We start from the raw sequence: 25290 nt of genomic DNA, 5'->3' as shown, positions 1-25290 counted from the left end.
TATGGTTTTAGCTGTAAAAATTAATTCTCTTTTGAGTTTATTTCAGCTTATTTATATGTACTGATGATACCGTTAACATTTTAATTACTGAACCATTAGGGCCTCTGCACCCATTATTATGTAGACATTTCCTGAAAACTTTTTTGTATTCCTCTGGAAATGCATAAAGCAAGCCTCTGAGAATAAAGAAGTGGAGAGGTGAGACTATTGGACCACTCCCTGTTGGGCCAAAGAGTATTCCATTGTTTCTGATCTTCACCTTCATTCCTTCCTGTCAAGACTAGAAGAAATGGGAGTAGGAGAGTCAGTGTCATGTCTCTCTTCAGTTTGTAGAGATAGCGATTTGAAATACAAGGGTACAGTCTTCTTGAGGTCTTCCACATATGCAAGGAATATTAATCTGTTGCTAATGTAAGGCCTATTTTTTAAAAACCGAAAGTAAGTGTTGTCTGTGTTCTGCTCTTTTTCTTTCTTAAAGATCAAAATGTATAAGAACCATAAATTGAAAAGTTTCATTGGTTCTGCTCCTCATTGTAATACTTTTGATTTTGTGGCTTTACTAGGTCTTAGTCGCAGAGTAACACTACTGTTCCTATTTGACAGACTCTGACGGAGCTTTTAATTGTGGAACATTGTTAGAACTTTATTATTTTTAAAATAAACCTAAGAGCTGTAAGATATTTTGAAGCAAATGTAAACCTGTAGTTAATGTTGTACTCTTAAAATTATTTGAAGGTGGAAATGAAGGATAAAGAAATAAATCTTATTCCAGGGGCTTTCCCTGGTGGCACAGTGGTTAAGAATCCGCCTGCCAATGCAGGGGACATGGGTTCTAGCCCTGCTCCAGGAAGATCCCACATGCTGCGGAGCAACTAGGCCCGTGTGCCACAACTACTGAGCCTGTGCTCTAGAGCTCGCGTGCCACAACTGCTGAGCCCATGTGCCACAACTACTGAAGCCCGTGCACCTAGGGCCTGTGCTCCACAACAAGAGAAGCCACTGCAATGAGAGCCCCGCACACTGCAACGAAGAGTAGCCCCCGCTCACTGCAACCAGAGAAAGCCTGTGCACAGCAACAAAGACCCAATGCAGCCAAAAATAAAAATAAATAAATAAATTTCTTTTTTTAAAAAAAGAAATAATCTTATTCCAGAAGAAATGCCCCTAATTTAGGTATTCATTAGCTGCCCAAGGTTAAACTAGTTAAAGTTAACCTCAAGGCTGGAATGCACTGTATTTGTTGAAGAGAAGATGCCATAGTAAAGCACCTGGGCCATGTTTCCTTCCAGAGAGGACCAGTTTCTCCAGATTAGCTCTATTCTGTTTCCTATGGTAGTCTTTTAAATCATTCTTTTTCCCTTTTTCTTGTTGTATCCTTACAAGATAATCACCAACTGCATGTCTCTCTATTCAAGCAGAAATCATTTTGGTTGTTTTTCTCCTCCTTTCTGACAAGGTTTGGGATTGCTATGAAAAGTAATGAAATCAGCTTTTGACATGACTCAGTTTGGGATAGAAATGCAAGGTTTTATTTTGAATTCTTTACCTTTTTTTGGTTTAATAACACTGGGAGGTCAGGATCAGAGTGCTTTGTTCATAACTAGAAGTGTCCAAAACTTTAACAAGAACTTAAAGTTGCCTTTATCATTATCGAATAAATCACACTCTTTCTAAATGACTTTTAATCTGTGATGCTATAACCAAAGAACATGTTTCCTGGGCGGCTGCTGACAAAAAGTAATTGTAGCTTTTCATGCATTGTTACATATTTTAGTACAACTCGTATTTTCTTTCTTGAAATGAAAAATTCATATTCACCCTAGGTTCCTTCAAATTTTTTTCCATTTCTGGAAAAATACCTTGAATTCCACAGTCTGCTGTTAAAAGTTATGAGCAGTGAACTATTGCCTTCAAGAAAGGAGCAGTTTTGACTCAACTATAAAATTAAAATAGAAAGACAATATTAATTTTTCTCATATACATTTAGAAATGTCTGCCAGTATTTCTGTAGCTTTCACTGGGGTTGTTTGTAATGCTTATCACAGTTACTTTTACTTTTTATATTTATAGCATTTGCAAAAGAGTGCAGGAAATAGTTTGTGGCTGCTCAAGATGATTCTTGGTAAGCGCTTGGTTTGTTTCACAGGTTGATTTATAGCTGTCTTGAGTATAGGCCTGTGCTGCAGTCAATGGTAGCATATTTATATGTATGCAAAGCTTGCATCCCTCAGGGTCTTTTTGTTGAAATTAACCAATGTAGAGATTTGGGATTGAATTGAAATAAAAGCTTGCTAAAAGATTGTTTGCACAGCTGCTTTCAGGCAGTGACCAAAGTCTCATAGGAAAGTGTGTGAATACGCTCTTGTTGGACCAAGCTCGGAAGTTTTTGGGTAGTGCTTTGCATAATATAAAGTCATTACATGTGTTGGGTCTTTGCCCTTGCCCTAACCTCTCCCAGCCCTCACATTTGTTTTTTTCCCCTTCTTCCTTAGTCTCCTTTCCCTGGAAGAGCTGATTGTTTATTCTTTGTATCTTGTGGAGGTAATTTTTTAAAAATTATGTTCTCATATGACATCAGTATCTAGTGATCTTAAGTTAAATTACATGTTAGACAGTTTTTAAATTGTGAGAACTGAGTGAAATGATGTCCATATATCTTTCTCTTATAAACTGCTGTCTATGAAACTAGGCTTGTGAGCAGTAATTTAATCAAAAGAATCACGAGACCATTAAGCTCCATTAACTGTTGGGTTGCCAACAATATGAATTTAGGATTAAATTTTGACTTGGAACTTTGCAAATGTCATCTAAAAGTTAATTCTTAAATTCCTGTCAAGTACTTGCCATCTCCATCTGCTAAGAAACAGATGTGATGGAGGTTAATTTGTGACTAGAGAAGCAGTGTTGTCTCTGCAGTAAGGAGTGAGGGCAAGATTAAGCAAAAAAAAAGCGGGTCTATCAAATTGTTTCTCTGACACAGTATTTAGCCAAGTCTCTGATGTCCTCCATCTGTCTCTCCCTCCTCCCCTCTCTCCCACCTCTCTTCTCTGCCTCCCTCTCTCCTTGCTCCCCTCACTCCTTTCATTCATATACATCTCTGTAGAACTTGTTCCTCCTTCCTTTCTAATTTCGTGGTATTTCTGATTCTGGTTCCCGGGTAGGAATTTGGCATCTGGAAGGAACGAAGTGCTCACTGACACCGTTTTCCAGTTTGGAGAAAGGAGGAACCCCACTTCCCTAACTGATGGTGATTGCAGTAGAATGCTATCACCGTGAAAGAGAATTTTACTGAGCAGAGGGGAATTATGAGAAATATTAGAAGATTCTCATATTCTAGGAGCTCTTTGAGAAATGCTTAATAATAATGAAACTGATCAGGACCCTGTGGGGCCGTCCCAAGTACAAATCCTTTCCATGTCCCTCATTTCTTATTTGTAGGAAATAGGCTTCATTCAGCCTCCTAAGACCTTCCCTCAGTTCCAAAGGGCAGATTCAAATGGTTCTTAATCAGGGAAGTGAGGGAATGCAGAAATAAAGGAGGAGCAGTCAAGAAACTATAGTGCAGCAGTGAAAGCTGGGTCCTGGTTCCTCCTCAAGGGATACACATAGCCTTATATCTCTGAGTTCTTCTGCAGGAACTAAGGCCCCCACCCAGGTGGAGGATGGTAACTTCAGGCTGAGCACAAGATTCCTGGAGCACCTCCCTGTTACCTCACCACCAACCAATCAGAAGAAAGTTACACACCCTACAGCCCTCACCCCAAATTTTGCCTATAAATACTTCTCCCTGAAAACCATCTGGGAGTTTGGGTTTTTGAGCACAAGCCACCCATTCTCCTTGCTCGGCCCTGCAATAAACCTTTCTCTGCTCCAAGCTTGGCCCTGCAATAAACCTTTCTCTGCTCCAAACTCTGAAACACAAACTTGGGTTTGGTAGCAATAAGGAACATAAGTTTGTATGTTTGTGGTTTCTTTTCATTTTTTGAAGAACTTCCACTGCACTCTTTTATGATTGATGATAATACTGTGAAGGATGAGACTAATGTGCTCATTTAGGCTGTGAGTTTCTCCATAGATTTCATGTTTTGGAAAATTAGGACATTTTCTAAATACCTATCCTTAAAACATGCAATTAGGGATCTATTCAAATAAGCATAATTACAATTAGTTTTTTGTTTTTTGTTTTTCTTTGCGGTATGCGAGCCTCTCACTGTTGTGGCCTCTCCCGTTGCGGAGCACAGGCTCTGGACGCGCAGGCTCAGCGGCCATGGCTCACGGGTGCAGCCGCTCCGGGTGGGATCCTCCCGGACCGGGGCACGAACCTGTGTCCCCTGCATCGGCAGGCGGACTCTCAACCACTGCGCCACCAGGGAAGCCCTACAATTAGTTTTGAATAGCTTTTTTTCCTTCCACTTGGTTAAAATAATTTGCCTGAGTTACAGTATGAGAAATTTGTTCCCTTGTGGTTTATAAACTTATGGCAAATATTTGTTGATCCTTGGGTATCATTATATATTTCCTAATTAGGACTGGTAAACCTGTAAATGACATGACTAGATATTTAGCAACATAAGCCTACTTGTGTCTGTTTATGTGTATTATCGGTCATCATTATTGTCCTATTTGATAATGACCTCATCACTTGTTGAAAAAAATCATCTCTTTTTGCCTCTGACAAGCTTTGCTGTAGTAATGGCCATTGTTACTTGGGAGCTAGTTAGAAATACAAAATCTCAGGCCCCACCCTATACCAACTGAATCAGAATCTATAGTTTAATCAGATCCCTAGATCTTCTGTATGCACATGAAGTTTGAGAAGCAATGGAAAACTGACATTGTTTTGAGTTATAATTATTAGAATTATTTTGAGGAGGTCTTATGAATTTTAGGGAAAAAAATCAGCCCCTCCAAATAGCCTGTTTTCCTAGGCAAAATAAAATTTACATCATAGGCTAATAAAAATAATTTGGCTTTTAATATAATTGTATGAGGGAATATGTATTGATTCTGATACATGAAGGAAAACAAATATAAAATTCAGTATCAGCACTTAACGTTTTTATTAGATAACCCAGAAATGACTGTGGGATAAATGTAGGATTCTTTTTATCTTGAAAATAAATCCTTATGAATACACTTTAACTTTGTGTTAAAAGACCAAAAGTCATAGCTTTATTTTCATTTTAATATTCAGTAAAACTAAGTGATATAAGAATTAGATGGAAGGTAAATGTTGACTGAAAATTAAACTGGATCTAATACTTTAGAACTTGTTTTAGGAGTCATAAAAATTTTAAAGCACCAAAGGTTTCATTTTGGCTTGGCCTTGTCAAATTATTGAATAGTTAATAATGCTGACATTAGTTTATCGTGGAGAAACGTGTGTGTGTGTGTGTGTGTGTGTGTGTGTGTGTGTGTGTTTACCAGAGGAGGAGGCTCCAAACAGTGGATTTGGAATGCTGAATAAGATTTGTTTTGTAATTAGGGAAGGATCATAGGAGATGTATTGAGATTAGGTTTACCAGTGGATGGTACCCTTTGTTTCTGCAGTAACTTTGATCCTAGAGTTTTCTTTTGTGGAAGTTATTTCAGTCAGAATTAATGAGCTGCATATGTCTGGATTAAAATGATCAGCTGTAACTTCTAAAGGCAGTTTTTTACTTCCCTGTTACCATATTGTTTTTCTCGAATCACCAGTTTAAAAGATGTTTCTACCTTTTATCATATTTTTTTCCATTGATTTTGATTTGTTATTCAGGAGACCATAGATATAATTATAAATAACATGGAATAGGTTCTACTTGTAGGTTTTTTCCTTACCTTCTGTTACCAGGAGACTAGGTGGTAGTGGGGGGATGTAGATAGCATGGAGGAATAAAACAGCCAAAGGACATGTTTGGGAAAGCTGTATTCCACGCATAGCTGGAATAACCAATGAAGTGAAGGTACTGAGCAGGAAGATGAGTTCCTGCCAAAGATGATCTTTTCTTGGCAAAAGGTGAACTGGCCACAAGTCACTGTGCTACACATTGAAGCCAGAGGGAGCTTTTGAGAACACAAGTCTGAATGCAACTTTTAGTCATGCTGGCCTTCTTTCAGTGCTTCACACTCTCCATCCTGTCTCCCACCCCTGGGTCTTTGCTGTTTCCAGAGTCTAATGCTCTTCCCTCCCCCTTTGCCTAACTGACTCACACTCCTCTAGACCTCACTTCTTGCCACACTTCTCCCAGAAAACCTACCTTGAGTGTCAAATTTGGTCATATCCCCCTATTACAGGCTTTTGGAGCACCATGCAGAGATACCTTTCCTTCCCTTTGATTTACTTGTCAAGGTTGCTGTGTGATTCTTTACATAATGTGCTTCTTTCCCATTAAACTGTTAGCTCCATGAAGGAAGAGACCATGTCTGTTTCTGCTTACCTTTTATTCATACTCCCTAGAATAATAGCTAGATCATAACTAGGCATTTGATAAATATTCAATAAATATTGTTCAATAAATAAATTGTTCAATAAATAAATGAAAGTTGGTATCAGGAATTGGAAAAGCACTTGGGAGGGATCCTAATATTGGGGACAGGAAGGGAGATATTCCTAGCTCAGCAAGCTGATTGGTCAGAGGAAGATCATATAGAGGTCTGTGCTGTGGTGGAAGTAAAAGGAACAGTTATTGATTTAGGAACCTGATTTAAATCTGAAGAAATCAAGAGTATTAAGGGAAGCCTGGGGCTGAGAGAAACCAAGATTAGATGTCTCTCCAGAAGTAAAGTTGGATCAACAAGATTTGCCCTTTTCAATGGCATGACTCAGGGTTGTCCCCACATCAACACTGTGCAACCCCCCCAACACACACAAACACACACACAGACACACACACACACACACACACACACACACACACAGCTGCCCATGGACATGTCCTCCCTGGAGAAGGAAGCCTCTCCCAGCACTCAAAGATGACTGATTAATCCTTTGTGCTACTGTTCCTTCAACATTTATCTGGACGGCATTTGGATACAAAATTCATTTTCCCCCTTGGTATAGCTAATGTACAGTTTTTTATAAAATTCAAAATCCACACATTGCTGAAACTTTGTGGCATGTCTTCACATTCAACAATATTGTTTAGACATTAAATGAAAATAGTAAAAAAAATGATAGCAGCTGTATTAAATCCCACTGTGATTAGGCCAAATATTTTTTCACGATTAATTAGCTTGGTTAAGATATACTGAGGAGTTCCATGTAAGATTCACTGAATTTAGTAAATCATTGCCTTTGATGGTTTCTTTGTAGTCAACAAAAAGAAAAATTGTGTTTCTATTAGAGAAATCTGATTACACAGGGACATACCATTAGTAATCAAATATAAAATAGTAACTTACAGGTGTGGCTTTCATAAACCCATATGCCTCCCCAAATGCTTAAGTCTAATTAAATTCGAAAGTAGCAAATTTAGGCTAAGATTAATTTGTTAGTTGACTTGTACTTTTTTATATATACATAATGTAAAATTTACCATTTTTATCATTAAAATTTTTTTAATTATAGAATACATATGACATCAAATTTACTATCTTAGCCATATTTAAATGTACATTTCAGTGATGTTATGTTCATTCATGTTGTTATGCTACCATCACTACTGTCTATCCACAGAACTCTTCATCCTGCAAAACTGAAAATCTGTACCCATTAAACACTAACTCCTTCTCTCAGCCCCTGGCAACCATCATTCTACTTTCTGTCTTTATGAATTCCACTACTCTAGGTACCTCATATAAGTGGAATTATATAGTATTTGCCCTTTTGTGACTGGTTTATTTCACTTAGCATAATGTCCTCAGTGGTCATCCATGTTGTAGCATGTGTCAGTATTTCCTTCCTTTTTTAAAATTAATTTAAAAAATTCTTTTGGCCATGCCAAAAAAAGATCCTGCAGCATGCGGGATCTTAGTTCCCCAACCAGGAATTGAACCCGCACCCCCTGCATTGGAAGCACAGAGTCTTAACCACTGCACTGCCAGGGAAGTCCTATTTTCCTTCCTTTTTTTTAAGACTGAAAAATATTCTGTTGTTTGTCTGTTCATCTCTTGATGGACACTTGTGGTGCTTCCACCTTTTGATTATTATGAATAATGCTGCTATGAACATGGGTATACAGATATCTTTTTGAGACCTTGCTTTCAATTCTTTTGGATATATATCCAGAAGTGGAATTGTTGGATCATATGGTAGTTCTTTTTTTTCATTCTTTGAGTAACTATTGTACTGTTTTCCATAGTGGTTGCACCATTTTACATTCCCATCAACAGTGTACAAGGGTTCCAGTTTATCCACATCCTTGCCAACACTTGTTATTTTGTATTTTTGTTTGTTTTGTTTTTTTGAATCATAGCCATCCTAATGGGTGTGAGGTAGTATCTCATTATGATTTTGACTTGCATTTCCCTAGTGATTAGTGATTTTGAACATCTTTTAATGTGCTTATTGGGCGTCTATGTATATATCTTCTTTGGAGAAATGTCTTTTCAGCCTTTTGCCGTTCTTTAATCAAGTTGTCGTTTCGTTGTTGAGTTACAGGAGAGTTCTTTTTCTATTCTGGATATTAATCCATTGCCAGATTTGTGATTTGCAATTATTTTCTCCCATTCCGTGGTTGCCTTTTCACTCTTGTTTATAGTGTCCTTTAATGGACAAAAGTTTTTAATTTTGATGAAGTCCAATTTTGTTTTTTCTTTTGTTGCCTGTGACTTGTACTTTTTTAAGTCAAAGTCTGTAAACATGCTTTTCGAGATAAGAAGTCTGACAGTAGGAGTTTTTCATTTTCAGTTGTCATTAAATGAATATATAGTATGTATCCCAAAACATTTTAGGCACCTGTTGACAAACTATCAAGTTTCTGAAGATGATTCAACTCCAACTCACCTATTCATTTTTTTTACCATTTTAAAAGAGAAACTCTGCTAGCCATTTTCTCCTTAGAATTAGAAGTTCTGTTGAGAAGTTGTAACATCTTTAAAGCCAGTAAATATAAATATTTTTCTGTCTTCATGATAATCAGTTACTGTTTGGTGTACAATACAGTATAATTTTTGGAAAAATGTATTTCAACATTGCTGTAAGAGACTCCAGTTGGAACCTGTAGTTGTATTTATTGAAGGAGTTTATTGAAGGGGGTATTCATTACATCACACAAGAATTTCTTCCAGTGGGAAATCTTTTTTTGGCTTTAGTATCAGGAATAGACGGACTTCTCTGAGAAATTGGCTTGCTTTTATCTAATGAATATTTTTAACTGTGTACCTGATCCTGTTTTCCTCTTTATTAGCTTCTAGACAATATACAGGTAGTGTTCGAGCTCCTCCCACACTTTAGCAAGTCTAATATTTTTCATTGGTATGAAGTTTTTGTATTGCCATTATTTCTGGCTCCCATTTTATGACTAATCATATTTTCCCTCAACCATATTTTTCTCATCTACTTTTTTTTTTAAATATCTTTATTGGAGTATAATTGTTTTACAATGGTGTGTTAGTTTCTGCTTTATAACAAAGTGAATCAGTTATACATATGTTCCCATATCTCTTCCCTCTTGCATCTCCCTCCCTCCCACCCTCCATATCCCACGCCTCTAGGTGATGACAAAGCACCGAGCTGATCTCCCTGTGCTATGCGGCTACTTCCCACTAGCTATCTATTTTACGTTTGGTAATGTATATATGTCCATGCCACTCTCTCACTTTGTCACAACTTACCCTTCCCCCTCCCCATATCCTCAAGTCCATTCTCTAGTAGCTCTGTGTCTTTATTCCCGTCTTACCCCTAGGTTCTTCATGACCTTTTTTTTTTTCTTAGATTCCATATATATGTGTTAGCATATGGTATTTATTTTTCTCTTTCTGACTTACTTCACTCTGTATGACAGACTCTAGGTCCATCCACCTCACTACAAATATCTCAATTTCGTTTCTTTTTATGGTTGAGTAATATTCCATTGTATATATGTGCCACATCTTCTTTATCCATTCATCTGATGATGGACACTTAGGTTGCTTCCATGTCCTGGCTATTGTAGATAGAGCTGCAATGAACATTGTGGTACATGACTCTGTTTGAATTATGGTTTTTTCAGGGTATATGCCCAGTAGTGGGATTGCTGGGTTGTATGGTAGTTCTATTTTTAGTTTTTAAAGGAACCTCTATACTGTTCTCCATAGTGGCTGTATCAATTTACATTCCCACCAACAGTGCAAGAGTGTTCCCTTATCTCCACACCCTCTCCAGCATTTATTGTTTCTAGATTTTTTGATGATGGCCATTCTCACTGGTGTGAGATGATATCTCATTGTAGTTTTGATTTGCATTTCTCTAATGATTAATGATGTTGAGCATTCTTTCATGTATTTGTTGGCAATCTGTATATCTTCTTTGGAGAAATGTCTATCATCTACTTTTAATTTGTGTTATCCTGCTGAATTGTGTGCGTGTGTGTGTGTGTGTGTGTGTGTGTGTAAACGACATACTTAAACCCCTTTTGATACAAAGTAAAATTTAAGTAAATGGATTTTAAAACAATGTCTTTAAAGTTTTAAATGGAAAATGGAAAGAATATTTTTGGCATAATGTCTTTCTGGTATGGTACAGACGATCACTTTGGGAACAATCCTAATTCCTTCTAATTTAGCATAGGCTTTAAAGGTAGAGATTTGGTGTCAGATGGACTTGGTTTTAGACTTAACCTTACTGTTTATTAAGCTGTGGGATCTAGGGCATGATCTCTAAATCTCAATTTTCTTATCTGTAAAATCAAGATAGTGATATGTACTTCATAAGATTGTCCTACAAATTAAATGAGAAAATGTTTGTGAAGTCCTTAAAACAGTGCTTGGCACACAGCACAAAAATTAATGGAAGGTATTACTGTTAATCAGCATCAACTCTTCCATTTGGAAATATTGGAAAACTATTGCCAGCTTAGCATTTTCTAAAAGAAATTAGGACAGAGTAAATGAGAACAGACGCAGAAGAAAATTGACCTTCCTTTTTCTATTTTATTTGGTTTTCTTGGGAATCCTTGTGAAAAGAAATCATATACTATTTGTCGTAGAGGAACTGCTTGTTTGTAGAATGAGGGTGACTGAAGGATGACATTCCAGAATATAAGGAAGAGGAGTTCTTAAGTCAGCATGTATTGTATTGGTTTCAGTGATATCTAAAAACTTGGCAGTTTCTCCTTTCATTCATTTGAATGCAGCTTCAGATCAAATGGCAACCAGGTACCCTACGGTGTTCGATTCATCAGAGTATACTTACATGGAATTCATCCTTGGTAGTTTTAAATAATTTTTTCATGTATTTCTGGAAGAATATGATTTTATTAGCCACTGTCCTATGTTATCCTTTCTTCATTTTAATAACCGTGTGTCTCTGTCTAGCTCCATTTACCTCTTTCTTTTTGCAAGCATACAGATTATTGTTGAGGTCTGTTTTTCTCAATCTTGAAATGGTCTGATGTAGTCAAAACAGACTGGACTTCCGAATCCTCTGGGACTAGGTTTTAGTCCTTGCTTTGCTGGTCAGTTACTGTGTACACTTAGGGAGTTACCTAATCTTGCAAATGGATAAATGGTAACATTATTCACCTTTAGGTCCTTTCACCATATATTCTTTAGTTCTTTCATGTCTAAACTTGGTATAACAATAGCCCCTTTGCCCGACATGGTACCTCCTTATCAACTCTCCATCCTCACCAGTACCATATACTCTCCTAAAGGAATATTCTATATGCAAGGCCTCTACTTTCTCACCCCTCATCTCCATGCTCTGGCTGGTTTCTGTTTTTACTATTATGATATTCTGGTTAAAGTCCCTGATAATCTCCTTATTGTCAGATTCAGAGTGGGCTTTGAATTCTGGCCACCTGACCCAGGTTTTCTTTTTTTTTAATATATTTATTTATTTTTGGCTGCATTGGGTCTTCGTTGCTGTGTGCAGGCTTTCTCTAGTTTCAGCGAGCGGGGGCTACTCTTCGTTGTGGTGCACGGGCTTCTCATTGCAGTGGCTTCTCTTGTTGTGGAGCACGGGCTCTAGGCACCTGGGCTTCAGTAGTTGTGGCACGTGTGACCCAGAGTTTTCTCTTACCGCAGTCCTGTAACTGCTAGTCTTGAAACATTTTTTTTCTTCCGTTCGCCTTCATGACACCACACTTTTCTCATTTTTTACCATTCTTCTCTGGCTGTACTTCTTCAGTTGTTTGTTTTTTTCTTTTTGCCTTTACATTTAGTTTTGTTCTAAATCTTCATTTCACTCTATTCATTTTCCCTAGTTAGCCAATTTTCTACCTATATACCAATGACTTTCAAATATATTCTCCAGAGCAGACCTTTATTTCTGACTGACTACTCTTCTTTGCTACCTGGCTGTCTCAAAGGAACTGTAATCCCAACACGTCCAGAAGAGAGCCAGCTACTCTAAATGGCTTCTCCTTTGGTGTTTCCATTGTCTGTGAATAATGTCACCATTTATCCATTTCTGTAATCCAGAAAAGTCGACATCATCTTACTTCTTGTGGCCTGCTCTACCTCACACATCCAATCCAGCACCAAGTCCTGCACATTTTATGTTCTTTCCAATCTGTCTCTTCCTTTCTTGCCATCATCCTAGGACAAATTACTAGCATTTCATACTTAGATTATTTCAAATGTCACCCAACCTGCCTCCCTCTTGGCAGCCTCCAATTTGTTTATCATACTACAGCTGCATTAATGTTCACAAAACACAGAACACTTTTAATGCTACCTGTTTCAGACCCTTCAGTACCTTCTCATTGCTCTTAGAGTCATGATCAGGATTCTGAATATGGCCTACAAGACCCTGCATCGTCTTGCTCTGGCTCATCTCTTGAACCCCATGCTGCTCCATTCTCTTCCTCATCTCTGAATTTCAGTCACACAAACCTGTTCCAGTTTTTTTAATATACGTGTTCCTTTTGTAGCACAAGAGTCTTTGCATATGTCTTTCTTTTGCCTACACCGTCCCCTCTCTTCCTCCCCTTTGCCTAGTTAACAGTGTTTAAGCTTATAGATCATAGTACAGTCATTGATTCATCAAGGAAGCCATTCCTGACTTCCACCTCAGCTTAGGGTAAGTCTCCATTTTTGTTTCTCACGGTACAGTGTATTTTTTCCCACATAGTAGTTATCACAGTTTGTATTTATACATCTATTTTGGCAATTAAATGATTAATGTTTGTCTTCAGTATTATACTATAAACTTCATAAAGTCAATAGCCATGTCAGTTTTTGCCTGGCATTGATTCCCAATGCCTAGCACATAGTAATCACTTCGGTAAATATTGATTAAATGAAGGAATGACTGAATATGTATCAGGTGCCCACTGTGCTCAGTGTTGTGTGAAGTCAGTGATGCTACCTTTCAGGGCTATATAATCTATTGGGAGAATAAGACACTAATAAGGAGGTTATAAAAAACAGCATGGCTAATAAGTACCATAGTGTAAAATCCAAAGATATTAAGAGAAGAGGGATCCATCTGATTCGATGATCAAGACCTGACAGGATTTCAGCAACTAAATATGTAGAAGAGGATATTCTGGGTAACTGGGATCCCATGAAGGAAGCAGTTGCGTTGTTCAAGTTATCTGCAACGTAGGATATATGAATGTATGAGAGATAATGTTAGAAAGATAGGTTGGGACCTGAATTTGGAGGTCATTGAATGCCAGAATAAAAGATGAAAGGCTTAGATGTCCTTAAGCTTCCTTAAATAAACAGACAACAAATGTCTACCTACAAGGTTATAAAATGAAAGACGTTACTAATCCCTAGGTTTGCAACTAATTTCTTATGCTGTGTCTCCCTGTGATTCATATTAAAGTTGTTTTGTGTTAATAAAATATTTTTAGTAAGGACTATGAAGACTTGAAAAGAGAAAAACAGTTTCAGTTTTAGCTAAAACTGTCTCTGAAACTGCCTATTAATTTGGGGGACTAAGTGTGATCCTTGAAAAATATTGTATATGAATTCCTAAGTATGTAAATAGCTTTAAGCTCCTTGACAGTAGCAGGCAGTCTTTATTGAACATGTCTTTAAAATCATTTTAGACTTTGTTTTAAAAATTAAAACATGGAAGTGCAGAATAATTGTATAATACTCTAACAGTTTATTTCAGCTTTACTTAAGAGCATTTAAAAGTTTGTGTAAGCTTCTTAAAAATCACTTTGAGAAAGACTGCTTGTCCAGCGGATTTACCATGTTCTGAATCAAAAACTTTAAAAATTACAAAATTATGAAACCATTCAAACATTGCTTTGTGTAATGTGCATTTTAAGGTTGCTATCTCAGATTACCATATCTCAGTATTTTAAAATTGAGCAGTTTTAAGCAACTTGATAGCATGTCTGCGGCTTTCTTTGCCCTCTTTAGTTGGCCTTGATGTAATAAATCACTGGAGATATTTTAAGTACTTCTTTTGTGAATGTTCTGGTTTGATATGTCGTAACAAAAACCTAATTTTTGTATACTCAAATCTATGTCATGTTCTTTACAGTTTCTGGCTTTGGTTTGATACAGAGCCCAGTTTTCTCCTAGTACCTAGTTTTAATTTTTTTAATATTAAATCTTTAGTCTGTCTATTATATGTTTGGCACTCTCTCCTAGTTTCAGTGCTGACGAAGTTTTCTTTCTTACTTTTGCTTTCTTTTGGTCGTTTTCTAGGAGAGTGGAGTTTTTTTGTTTTGTTTTGTTTTGTTTTTGGCTGCATTGGGTCTTCGTCGCTGTGCACGGGCTTTCTCTAGTTGCGGCGAGCAGGGGCTGCTCTTCGTTGCGGTGCGCGGCTTCTCACTGCAGTGGCTTCTCTTGTTGCGGAGCACAGGCTCTAGGAGCGTGGGCTTCAGTAGTTGCAGCATGGGGGCTCAGTAGTTGCGGCATGCGGGCTTAGTTGCTCCGTGGCATGTGGGATCTTCCCAGACCAGGGATCAAACTCCTGTCCCCTGCATTGGCAGGAGGATTTTTAACCACTGCGCCACCAGGGAAGTCCCTAGAGGGGAGTTTTAAAGCAGATATTTCTCTGAAGTTCCTTTTAAAGTTGCCTGGCATTTGAAACCTGCTCTGGTTTAAAATGAAGAACCAGAAACAGATTGTAAAAAGGCTGAATTGTTTTGCAAAATGGAACAATTCACATATTACCATCCAGTCACCCAGTCAAGATTTGTTTTTTAGTCTCTGTCTTAAAGACAACATTAAGTTTTTCAAGAAAAAAGTTAGGTTTGAGGAGAAGAGTAGAAATGGTGATGATCAGTATAGTGGGGCTTGGCCATCTAAGAAGTCTTCTAAAGACCACAGGCACTGATTGATTTTCTACTGCATCAGTCTGCACACCCTACATCATATACAGCTTCTTAGAGAGAATTGTGTTTATAGTCTCTCAGCTCTGCCAATTAGCAGCGTGGAGTCTTTTCAAAGGTAGTTAAATGCATGAATGCACACTGCCCCAAAGTTAGCAGCAGGTACTTAATAAATAGTGGCTGAATGGATTGCTGGAAACATTATTCCCTGGTCTGGGTCTTTTATATCAGACACTATGATAAAATGATATCAGAAGGGAAATTTCTTCAACTAACATTTTAGTTTAATAGTGTTTTCCAAATGTTATATAGCCTTTAGTTCATTTATAAATTTTTTAATTTTAATTTTTTAAATTAGCAGAGTAAAATTGACTTTTGGGGCATTACAGTTGTATGAGTTTTTTTTTTTTGTATGAGTTTTAATATGTATATAGATTTACGTTACCAACACCACAATTGAGACACAAAACTGTTTCTTCACCCCAGAAAACTCCCTCCTTGCTGCTTTATAGTCACAACCTCTTCATATTCCCAATCCTTGGCAACTACTGATCTGTTTTCTGCTGCAATAGTTTTGTCCTTTTCACTATGTAATATAAATTGGATCATTCAGTAACCTCTTTCAGATTGGTCATTTTCACTCAGCATAATACTCTGAGCTCCATCCAAATTATTGTGTGTGTCAGTAGTTCCTTTTTAATTGCTAAGTGGTATTGCATGGTATGGTTGCTCCACAGTTTGTTATTCTTGTTCACATTATTTCCCATTTGTTAAAGCAGATATTGCATAATTTTTGTTGGAATTTAGAATTATCTAGTGGCATAAATGCTTTTGAAGAAAAGTTTTTCTTATTTTTTTTGGTTGAACAAAATATAAATTTGAATATAGTAAAAAGCAGAGCAAAGAGTAAATACACCTTTACTTACTAAGTAAGAGTGATGGCCAGCTTATTGCTGAATTTGATCAAAAATTTACATGGCTGTATCATCCCAGAACTATATGGGCATTGTTAAAACAAATTTTATCTGCATGGGTTCTAGAGCAAAATCTCATGTTTCTAGAATGCTCCAGGAATTTGATTTATTAGATATGCTAGGTATCTATTAAGTAGCCTATATATTGTTGTAGTTTGGTCAGTTTTCCACTAATTAGAATACAGTAAAATTCTCTTAGTGCTGAAACACTACTGAATATAATTTCATCCTTCTTAGATGATTTAGGAGGTACCACAAGATCTTAAATGTGAATTATCTTTTGCTAGATCATTTATCATTTTATACTATCCTATGTGTAGAAGAAAAAGATGGTCATATGAGCTTTCTGGCTGTTTATATTATAGAAAATGCTTGTATTGTCTATAGTAGATGTTGCAATTAACAGAATAACATCCAGGACCAAAAAAAAAGTTTTAATAGTTAAAAAATTTTTTAAAGATCTTTGAATTTTAACCTTTTGGCAGGAGGGGTTCTTGAAGTTTTTGAATCAGGAAATGGCTTGATCGAAGAGTGTTTTTAGAGATCTGACTGTGATAGACTGGACAAACTGATGCCGGGGGAGCAACTGGGAATCAGGGCAGGCTATATACAGCATGAGTAAGCTGGTGACAGTGTGATCAGAAATGAAAGGACAGAGCAAGAGCTATTTTGAATGAATAAATTGTTTCTCACTAAGTGACAAGATAAGGGATTAAACTGGGAAGTCATCATAAATGGCTCTGAGACTGGAAAAATGGTGGTAGAAATAAAGAACTAAGTTGCTTATAGGAAGATTGAGATTGGAAATGGGGCAATTGAATCAGGTTTTACCCATCATTGTCGATCTTAGCAAAAAGCAGTGTCAGTGAAACGAGGGGGGCCGAAAACTAGATTAAAAATAAAATATTCTGCCCTGAATTATCATTCATGTATTAGAGTAAGCAAAAGGATATTGGACTGATGCATGTTTGTTTTAATAACTTCCTAACCTTATTTTGCAGAAGTGGGACATAGGTCCTCACAAACCTTCATATGTCAATCTTTGTTCTTCACAGTGAATCATGAGTGGCAATAGAACTCTAAAGAATTTACCTTTTTTTTTGCTATAAACATCAGAGAGTGTTCTGTTTTTAGATGAGAGCACATGTGTGTATAAAATGATGTAGAAAGTAAAATTTCCTGGAGTAGGGATAGAGTCATCCTCTAACGTCAATTTTAAGTGGGTTTTTAAGATTTTGAATGTTAAATATAATAATTTGTATATTCTACTCTACTTCCACATTATAATGGATTTATGTATTTATTTTACTCCATCTTCTGTAATATCATTGATTTACTGAAAATTTATACATCCTTAGGCTATCTCTCAGATATCATCATCATTTTGTAAATGTTTCATTATTTTTGGAACCTCTTTCTAGAGCTTTGATTATGTTCATTCCTTTCCCTGCTGATGGAAGAAAGCAGTATAATTTACTGAGAAAGAGACATGTCATAGTAATGATTCCAAGCCTTCCTTTCGATTGTTTTAGTGTATAGTTTGTTTAATATTTCAACTGACGAAAGTGCATGATTGTCTTCAAGGTAAATTTGTGTGGTTTAAAGTATGGATCAACACATTTTCTGTACATTTTCTTAAGAACAAATAGGTAGGAATTTGTATGTGGATGTTATACATTTTACTTATAATTATTTAGAACATCAACAAGAGGGTAAAATTTGGTGGTACCTAAGGAAAGAATTCATGCAACATTAAAGCTTAAAATCTTAGGAAAATGGGATGGATAATAATATTTTTAAAATCTGGTATATATTCTCATTTTATCTACTTAATAAATGTTACAGTGTTGAAGACTAGACACATAATCACTAAAGAACTTCTCCTTCTTGAAAATGGTATAGTTCTACTTTAAATAAAACAGTGTATGAGTGAGGGGAGTTTAAATGATCACATATGTGTTGCATAGATCCTAGAATCATGAGGTTCAGACCTTTAGCCCAATTTTGTAATGTATTCATTTTTGTGATTTTTGTAGGTTACTCTTTCTAGACCATATTTTCTCCATACACAGATGTGAGGTGTTGCTTTTGACCTTTCAGTCAAAACAACAACTCTAAAATATTATAAGGTCATTGATTACTTATAATTCAATTGAGAAAAAAATATATATATGGTTCATATGGTTCATAAATACATATATTGACAAAGTGACATTATTGTGATTGTATTATAATACCCTAGCTGCATATTTGCCATATATTTTACATTTTAAATAGAGGAGCCAAGATACTTCCTATATTATGGGCTAATATACCTTGATAATTAAATTAGGCAGCAATTAATGTGATACAGGATAAGTCTCTCTTCCTTATTTCTACCCGGCCAGTTAGAATGTGACTTGGTCTGTAACCTTAATAATGATGCTGTCTTTGATGCCCTAGGAAATCCTTTATCATTCCTTTACATAGAGGAATTGTAAGAAAAATCAACTCAAAATAATAAGTCTATCTCATATTATTCTGCAGTGTATCAAGACATGAGTGCTTCAAAATGCCATGTACCAAACGTTCTTTTGCCCCTCTAATTTTAGATTTAGCTCTTATTTAAAATGTTCCTTTTTTCCTGAAACTAGCACAACATTGTAAACCAACTATACTCCAAAGAAATTTTTTAAAAAAAGAAAAAATAGTTCCCTTTTTGCTCTCACCAGGTTATATAGCATAAAATTAAATGTCTATTAATTTATTCAGTTTACACTTATTGAGCATTAGTCTGTGTCAGTCACTGTGCTCTAAGCCCTGGGTTCTCCAAATTCAGAAGACACAGTGCCCAACTTCAAGGAATTTCCAGTCTATTTATTGGGCACACAGACATGGGAACAAAGAATTATAATGTGGGCATTGTTGTGATGGAGGTCTGTAGAGTGGTAGATTGGGAAGTGTGGAGGGTGTCTGAAATGAGTCTGTATAGGAAGGCAAGGTCCAGGTCAGGGAGGGCCTTGAACACTATATAAAGTAGTTCAGATTTTGTTCTGTCATAAATATGAGGAAACAATGAACATTTTTTAACATCTTTATTGGAGTATAATTGCTTTACGATGGTTAGTTTCTGCTTTATAATGAAGTGAATCAGCTATACATGTACATATATCCCCATATCTCCTCCCTCTTGCGTCTCCATCCCACCCTATCTCACCCTTCTGAGTGGTCACAAAGCACCAAGCTGATCTCCCTGTGCTATGCGGCTGCTTCCCACTAGCTATCTATTTTACATTTGGTAGTGTATATATGTCCATGCCACTGTCTCACTTCGCCCCAGCTTACCCTTACCCCTCCCCGTGTCCTCAAGTCCATTCTCTACATCTGTGTCTTTATTCCTGTCCTCCCCCTAGGTTCTTCAGAACCATCTTTTTTCCTTAGATTCCATATATATGTGTCAGCATACTGTATTTGTTTTTCTCTTTCTGACTTACTTCACTCTGTATGACAGACTCTAGGTCCATCCACCTCACTACAAATAACTCAATTTTGTTTCTTTCTATGGCTGAGTAATATTCCATTGTATATATGTGCCACATCTTCTTTATCCATTCATCTGTCGATGGACACTTAGGTTGCTTCCATGTCCTTGCTATTGTAAATAGAGCTGCAATGAACATAGTGGTACTTGACTCTTTTTGAATTATGGTTTTCTCAGGGTATATGCCCAGTAGTGGGATTGCTGGGTTGTATGGTAGTTCTATTTTTAGCTTTTTAAGGAACCTCCATACTGTTCTCCATAGTGGCTATATCAATTTACATTCTCACTAACAGTGCAAGAGTGTTCCCTTATCTCCACACCCTCTCCAGCATTTATTGTTTGTAGATTTTTTGATGATGGCCATTCTGACCAGTGTGAGTTGATACCTCATTGTAGTTTTGATTTGCATTTCTCTAATGATTAATGATGTTGAGCATCCTTTCATGTGTTTGTTGGCAATCTGTATATCTTCTTTGGAGGAATGTCTATTTAGGTCTTCTGCCCATTTTTGGATTGGGTTGTTTGTTTTTTTGATATTGAGCTGCATGAGGTGCTTGTATATTTTGGAGATTAATCCTTTGCCACTTGATTCATTTGCAGATATTTTCTCCCATTCTGAGGGTTGTCTTTTCATGTTGTTTATGGTTTCCTTTGCTGTGCAAAAGCTTTTAAGTTTCATTAGGTCCCATTTGTTTATTTTTGTTTTTGTTTCCATTTCTCTAGGAGGTGGGTCAAAAAGGATCTTGCTGTGTGAACATTTTTGAGGTAGAGAATGATATCGGAATTTTTATGTTGGGGAAGATGGCGAGGATAACGACTAGCAGCAGGAAAACTGTAAAACTGTTTTAGGCCAACTGTTTGTGGCCTGATTTAGAAAGATGGCAGTGGAGAACGAGAGGAAAGGATATATATATATATAAATGATGTTTCAGAGGACCAATTGTTCAGACATGGAGATTGGTTGGATGCAGGGATATACGGAAGATAGATAAATCTAAGATGGCTCCCATGTATTTAGTCTTTATACTGGGATAGATGGTGGTGCCATTCATTGAGACAGTGAATGCAGCAGAGACTCCTCTGGAGGGGAAAATGAGTTGTGTTGTGGCATGTTACGATGTGTAGATTTGTAGGTCTGGCATTCATGAGAGAGATCTGAAACGGAAGTATGAGGTATTAGATTGCAGTTGAAGACATGGGCATGGATGAGATTGTTCAGTTAGAATGTAAAGAGGAGAGGTAAGGGGGCCAGGAATGGGTCCCTGGAGTGGAGAGCAACAATATTTTAGTACAGTTGGAGAAAACATCCTGAAAGGGTACAGAGAACGAATGGACAGAGAGAACCAGGAAAGAGTGATGTGCACATACCAATGGAAGGTGCAAGAAAGGTAGTATAGAGAGACTGCAGGGTAACTCAAGTTACTTCAAGAAAGTTTGAAAAGACAATAAGGACATCTGTGGCCTGGTACTAAACTACCCTATCAGGAACCAGGTGGCTTTTAGGAGTGTCTCTTTTCTTCTCTCAGTGGCTACATAATTTCTGTTATGGGACTTTGCTTCCCTTTGCACAGTTGTTGTAACCTCGTCTCTGCTTTCTCTACTTGCTGATCATTTCCACTCTGTCATAATTTCAACTGGATCGTTGCCCATTATGGGCTTTCGTCTCCCTCCTTGACATATAATCAAGACCTTTTAGATTTCGTGATTGCCTCATTTTCTTGGTATTCCTTACTTAAAAATCTGGAGAGAAGTAATCTTGTTAGTCCAGTTCATCATTTATATCAGGTCATTTCATAGGTGATTGAAGCCACCCAATCTGTAGCCTGGCCAATCACTTATGAAGTGCCCTGAGTAATCTTGAAATTTGTATCCACTGTGGATTTCCATTTTTGGATCTGGGTAAATTCCAAATAATGGTGGATTAAGGAGTGCATTATAGGTGAGGAAATAAAGGTGTAAGGGGTTTGGTTCTGAAGGGAGTAACAGACTGGTGGCGAACACAGGATCAAGGAAATCAAGGAAATGTTTTTGTTTTATTTTGTTTTTTTAAGATGGCAGAGGTTTGAACAAAAGAGTCAATAAGAAAGAAATGGTTGAAATAGAGCATTTAATTTTTTAATTGTTCAAGTAGTGTTAAGGTGGCAGAAGATTCCAGAGCAGAGGAAGATTGATTAGCCTTGTATAGAAAGAAGGGTACCTCTCCCTCTGAAAGAAGAAAGGAGGAGTGGGGTGCAGATAAAGTTGGAAGTAGGAGAACCTGCCCATTAGCGCATTTTGAGAAACAGGCAGCGAAGAGAACTGCTGAGAAGAGAGGTAAAGACTTGCAGTAGCTGCTGAGGAAAATTCAAATAGGAGCCTAACAGCTGGGATATGAGGAAGTGATTTTTTTCCCCCAGTGAAGCCCATATATAGGTTGAGGAAAGGTGGATGATTGAACTAGTCCAGAGCTGAAATGGACTTAACCTGTGACTGGGTAGGAGTTAATGCTTGTTTTATTATTTTTTTAAATTTGTTTGGTTCAACTGTCTTTTTTTCTTCATTCTGATCTTCCGTATTTTTCTTTTGCAGGTCTTGATGACTGTTTGCAGCAGTATATTAAGAACTTTGAGAGGGAGAAGATCAGTGGAGACCAGCTGCTGCGCATTACACATCAGGAGCTAGAGGATCTGGGGGTCAGCCGCATCGGCCATCAGGAACTGATCTTGGAAGCGGTTGACCTTCTGTGTGCACTGGTAAGGACATCATAAAACTGGTGGGAAGGGAAACTTTGCTTTTCTTTCCTGTTTTCTTTCCTTTAAAAATTTTTTCCTTAAAATTTTTTTGTTTCTTCTCCTTCAAGCAGAAAAAAAAGATCCCCTCATTATCAGCCAACTGGATGTGGTGATATTTTCCTCCTTCATTGAATTTGATGTACTATGCAGGACCAAATTACAAATTAAAGGGGCTTATTAACTCAATTGGTGACATTTTATTTAACTACTTGAAAAACTACTTGAAAACTCACCAAGGGAGTTTTCACAGAAGCATTTGGGATGTACGATTGCATGCAATCAGTTATAAAGTTCATTTCCTTCTAAAAGTTTTGCTTTAGTATCCCAAATATTAAGTAATCCTATTTTAGAAAAACCATCCTTAAAATAATTAAATTATTTTAGTGTTCTTTGTGTATACATCAATGAAAATTGAATATTGTACATTATATGTCTACTTTTGTGTGTTAAAAGAGCAGTGCCTAGTCAGACAAGAGAAATCAATGTGAAAAGAATCCTGCAAGATTCTGATAGTACATTAGATATTCTGAGAGGAACATAGACTTTTTTTTCCCATGTTAGGTAAGATGACACTAACTTGACTGGGGCTAGAGCCACAGTGAAAAAGAACATGAGTCTTATAATAATATGGGATTGAAATTTGACTCAGTCAATTACTGACATTTGTGTGCAAGTCATTTCACCATAGCCTTAGTTCTTTTTTAAAAAATACAGATAATATTAACTACCTCTTGGTATTGGTGTGAAAAGCAAAGGAGATAGTGTTTGAATAGTGCCTAATTCTGTGCCTGGCACACAGTAGGCATTCACTAAGTAGTCACTATTATTAAGATGATGATGATGAATAATAAATGTGTAGATAATTAAACGTAATTCAGGAATCAGTACAGTCAGCACTGTGTGTGACAGATGTAAGTTCTAGTTCCTGCCATCTTGAAAAGCCTAGTGGGGGGAGAGCGACGTATAAATAATCACAATATTATAGTATAATTACTAAAATAAAAGTATGAGCTGAGTATTAGGGGCACAGAAGTTTTGACTAAGATAAATGGGTTCATATTGCAAAAGAGGTGATCTTTAACAGCCTAGTGGAGGACGAGCATGTGTTCTAAGAGGTGGAGGAACAGAGGGAAGGAATTTCCAGGTAGATAAAACAGCACATACACAGGCACACAGAATAAGGAGCATGCCTGGTGTGTATGAAAAATGATAAGCTATTTTCCCACCAAAAATAAGTGGGAAATAGTGGCCTAAAATTAGGCTTTAAAAGATAGAATAGGGCCAGACTATAAAGTACCTTAATATTCTGATAAGAGAGGACTATGCAAGAATGATCAAATACTTGCTTTAAAAAGGTAACTGATGGTAGTGAAAAGTGTGGAGTGGACTGGACATAGAGTGAAGACAGGGGAACAATTAGGAGATGTTTAAAATAATCTACTTAGGCTATGAATAGGGCTTAAACTAAGGATGTGCAACAGGAATACAGAAGGTCTGGTGACTAGGAGTGGTGAGTGAGATAAAGGAAGTTGAGGAAGATTCCATCTTATTCGCTGCAGAGATAGAGTAGAAGATCTTCCAATAATGAAGATAGGCAATAGCAGCAAGAATAGATTTAGGTGGGAATATAAATTGAGTTTTGGATTTGTTGAATTTGAGGCATCTCTGTGTTATCCAGAAAGAAATACTCATCAGACAATTGAATTTCTGAATTTAGAGCTAAGAAGTGGCTGAAGATAGAGATTTGGGAGTCTCAAGTATATAGGGATTGAATCCATAGATAGAGAGATCACCCAGGAAGGGCCTGTAGAATATAAAGAACAAAGGACACAACTTGACACTCCAGCTGGGAAGGAAGAAGGGTAGCCTTCAGAGGAGACTTATGGAGTAGTCAGAGAAGCATGAAGACAACTATGAAAGAGTTGTCACAAAAGCACTGGGAACTGTTATTTTCATTAAGGAACACCAATAATGTCATCAAATTTCACTAAAAGCCAATAGAATAAGCAAGGGGAAAAGAACTGATTGAAAATAGTTTTAAAAGAATCTGAAACCAGATTGGTTGAATAGTACCTCCCACTTACACATTTCAGTCTAACCTTAATTGTCCTTTCCTCAGAGATATTCCCTGATCACTCCCTCACCCTGGCCTGGTCTAAAATTGGCCCCCCACTCTTCCTCTCTTACTTAACCCTCATCTCATTTCATAATTATATACTTGTGTGTGTATTTATTAGTTTAATGTCTGTTTCTTCTGCTAGACTGCAAGCTATGTGGGAAAAGTGACATTGCTTATTGAACACCTAGTGTGTAGCACAAATGCCTGGCAATAGTAGATGCTGAATAAACGTTTTTTGAAAGTGGTGATGAAAGAGACTTGACATATTTTTCACATGATAATTTGGGGATCTTCTTGTTTCCTTATTCCTGAGATAAAAGAAATTAATTCAGACCAGAGCATGCACTTGCACTCTCCCTTATCTGAATCAGATTGCAGAAATCATGCCTGAAATAAAAGCTAGTACTCAGGGTAAGGTAAGAGTCCACAGTGTTTTTGCATACTGGTCTCCAAATATGAGTCAGAATCGCTATGAAGGTACAATATAAGTGGCTTGGAGATGGGTATCTGACCTAGCAGTCCCCTATTTGCCACATCTTCT

The 25290-nt window shown here is 37.0% G+C and overlaps 1 protein-coding gene across 5 annotated transcripts in view; it reads left to right on the top strand.

The window, feature by feature from the left end:
- Positions 1-25290, top strand: part of CNKSR2 (connector enhancer of kinase suppressor of Ras 2) — a 255875-nt gene that overhangs the window by 30262 nt on the left and 200323 nt on the right. For all 5 annotated transcript variants that reach the window (XM_022560502.2, XM_022560501.2, XM_022560500.2 and 2 more), the window contains exon 2: positions 22428-22591. In XM_022560502.2, the coding sequence (XP_022416210.1) occupies positions 22428-22591 (164 nt within the window). The remainder of the gene's footprint in view (positions 1-22427; positions 22592-25290) is intronic.

This window comes from Delphinapterus leucas, chromosome X (genome assembly GCF_059928025.1).
Source record: "Delphinapterus leucas isolate spDelLeu-1000000601 "Yukka" chromosome X, BTC_Dleu_Yukka2, whole genome shotgun sequence".
NCBI classification, from domain to species: Eukaryota; Metazoa; Chordata; class Mammalia; order Artiodactyla; family Monodontidae; genus Delphinapterus; species Delphinapterus leucas.
The sequence above is the reverse complement of the archived record's forward strand: the minus strand, read 5'-3'. Positions and strand labels throughout refer to the sequence as shown.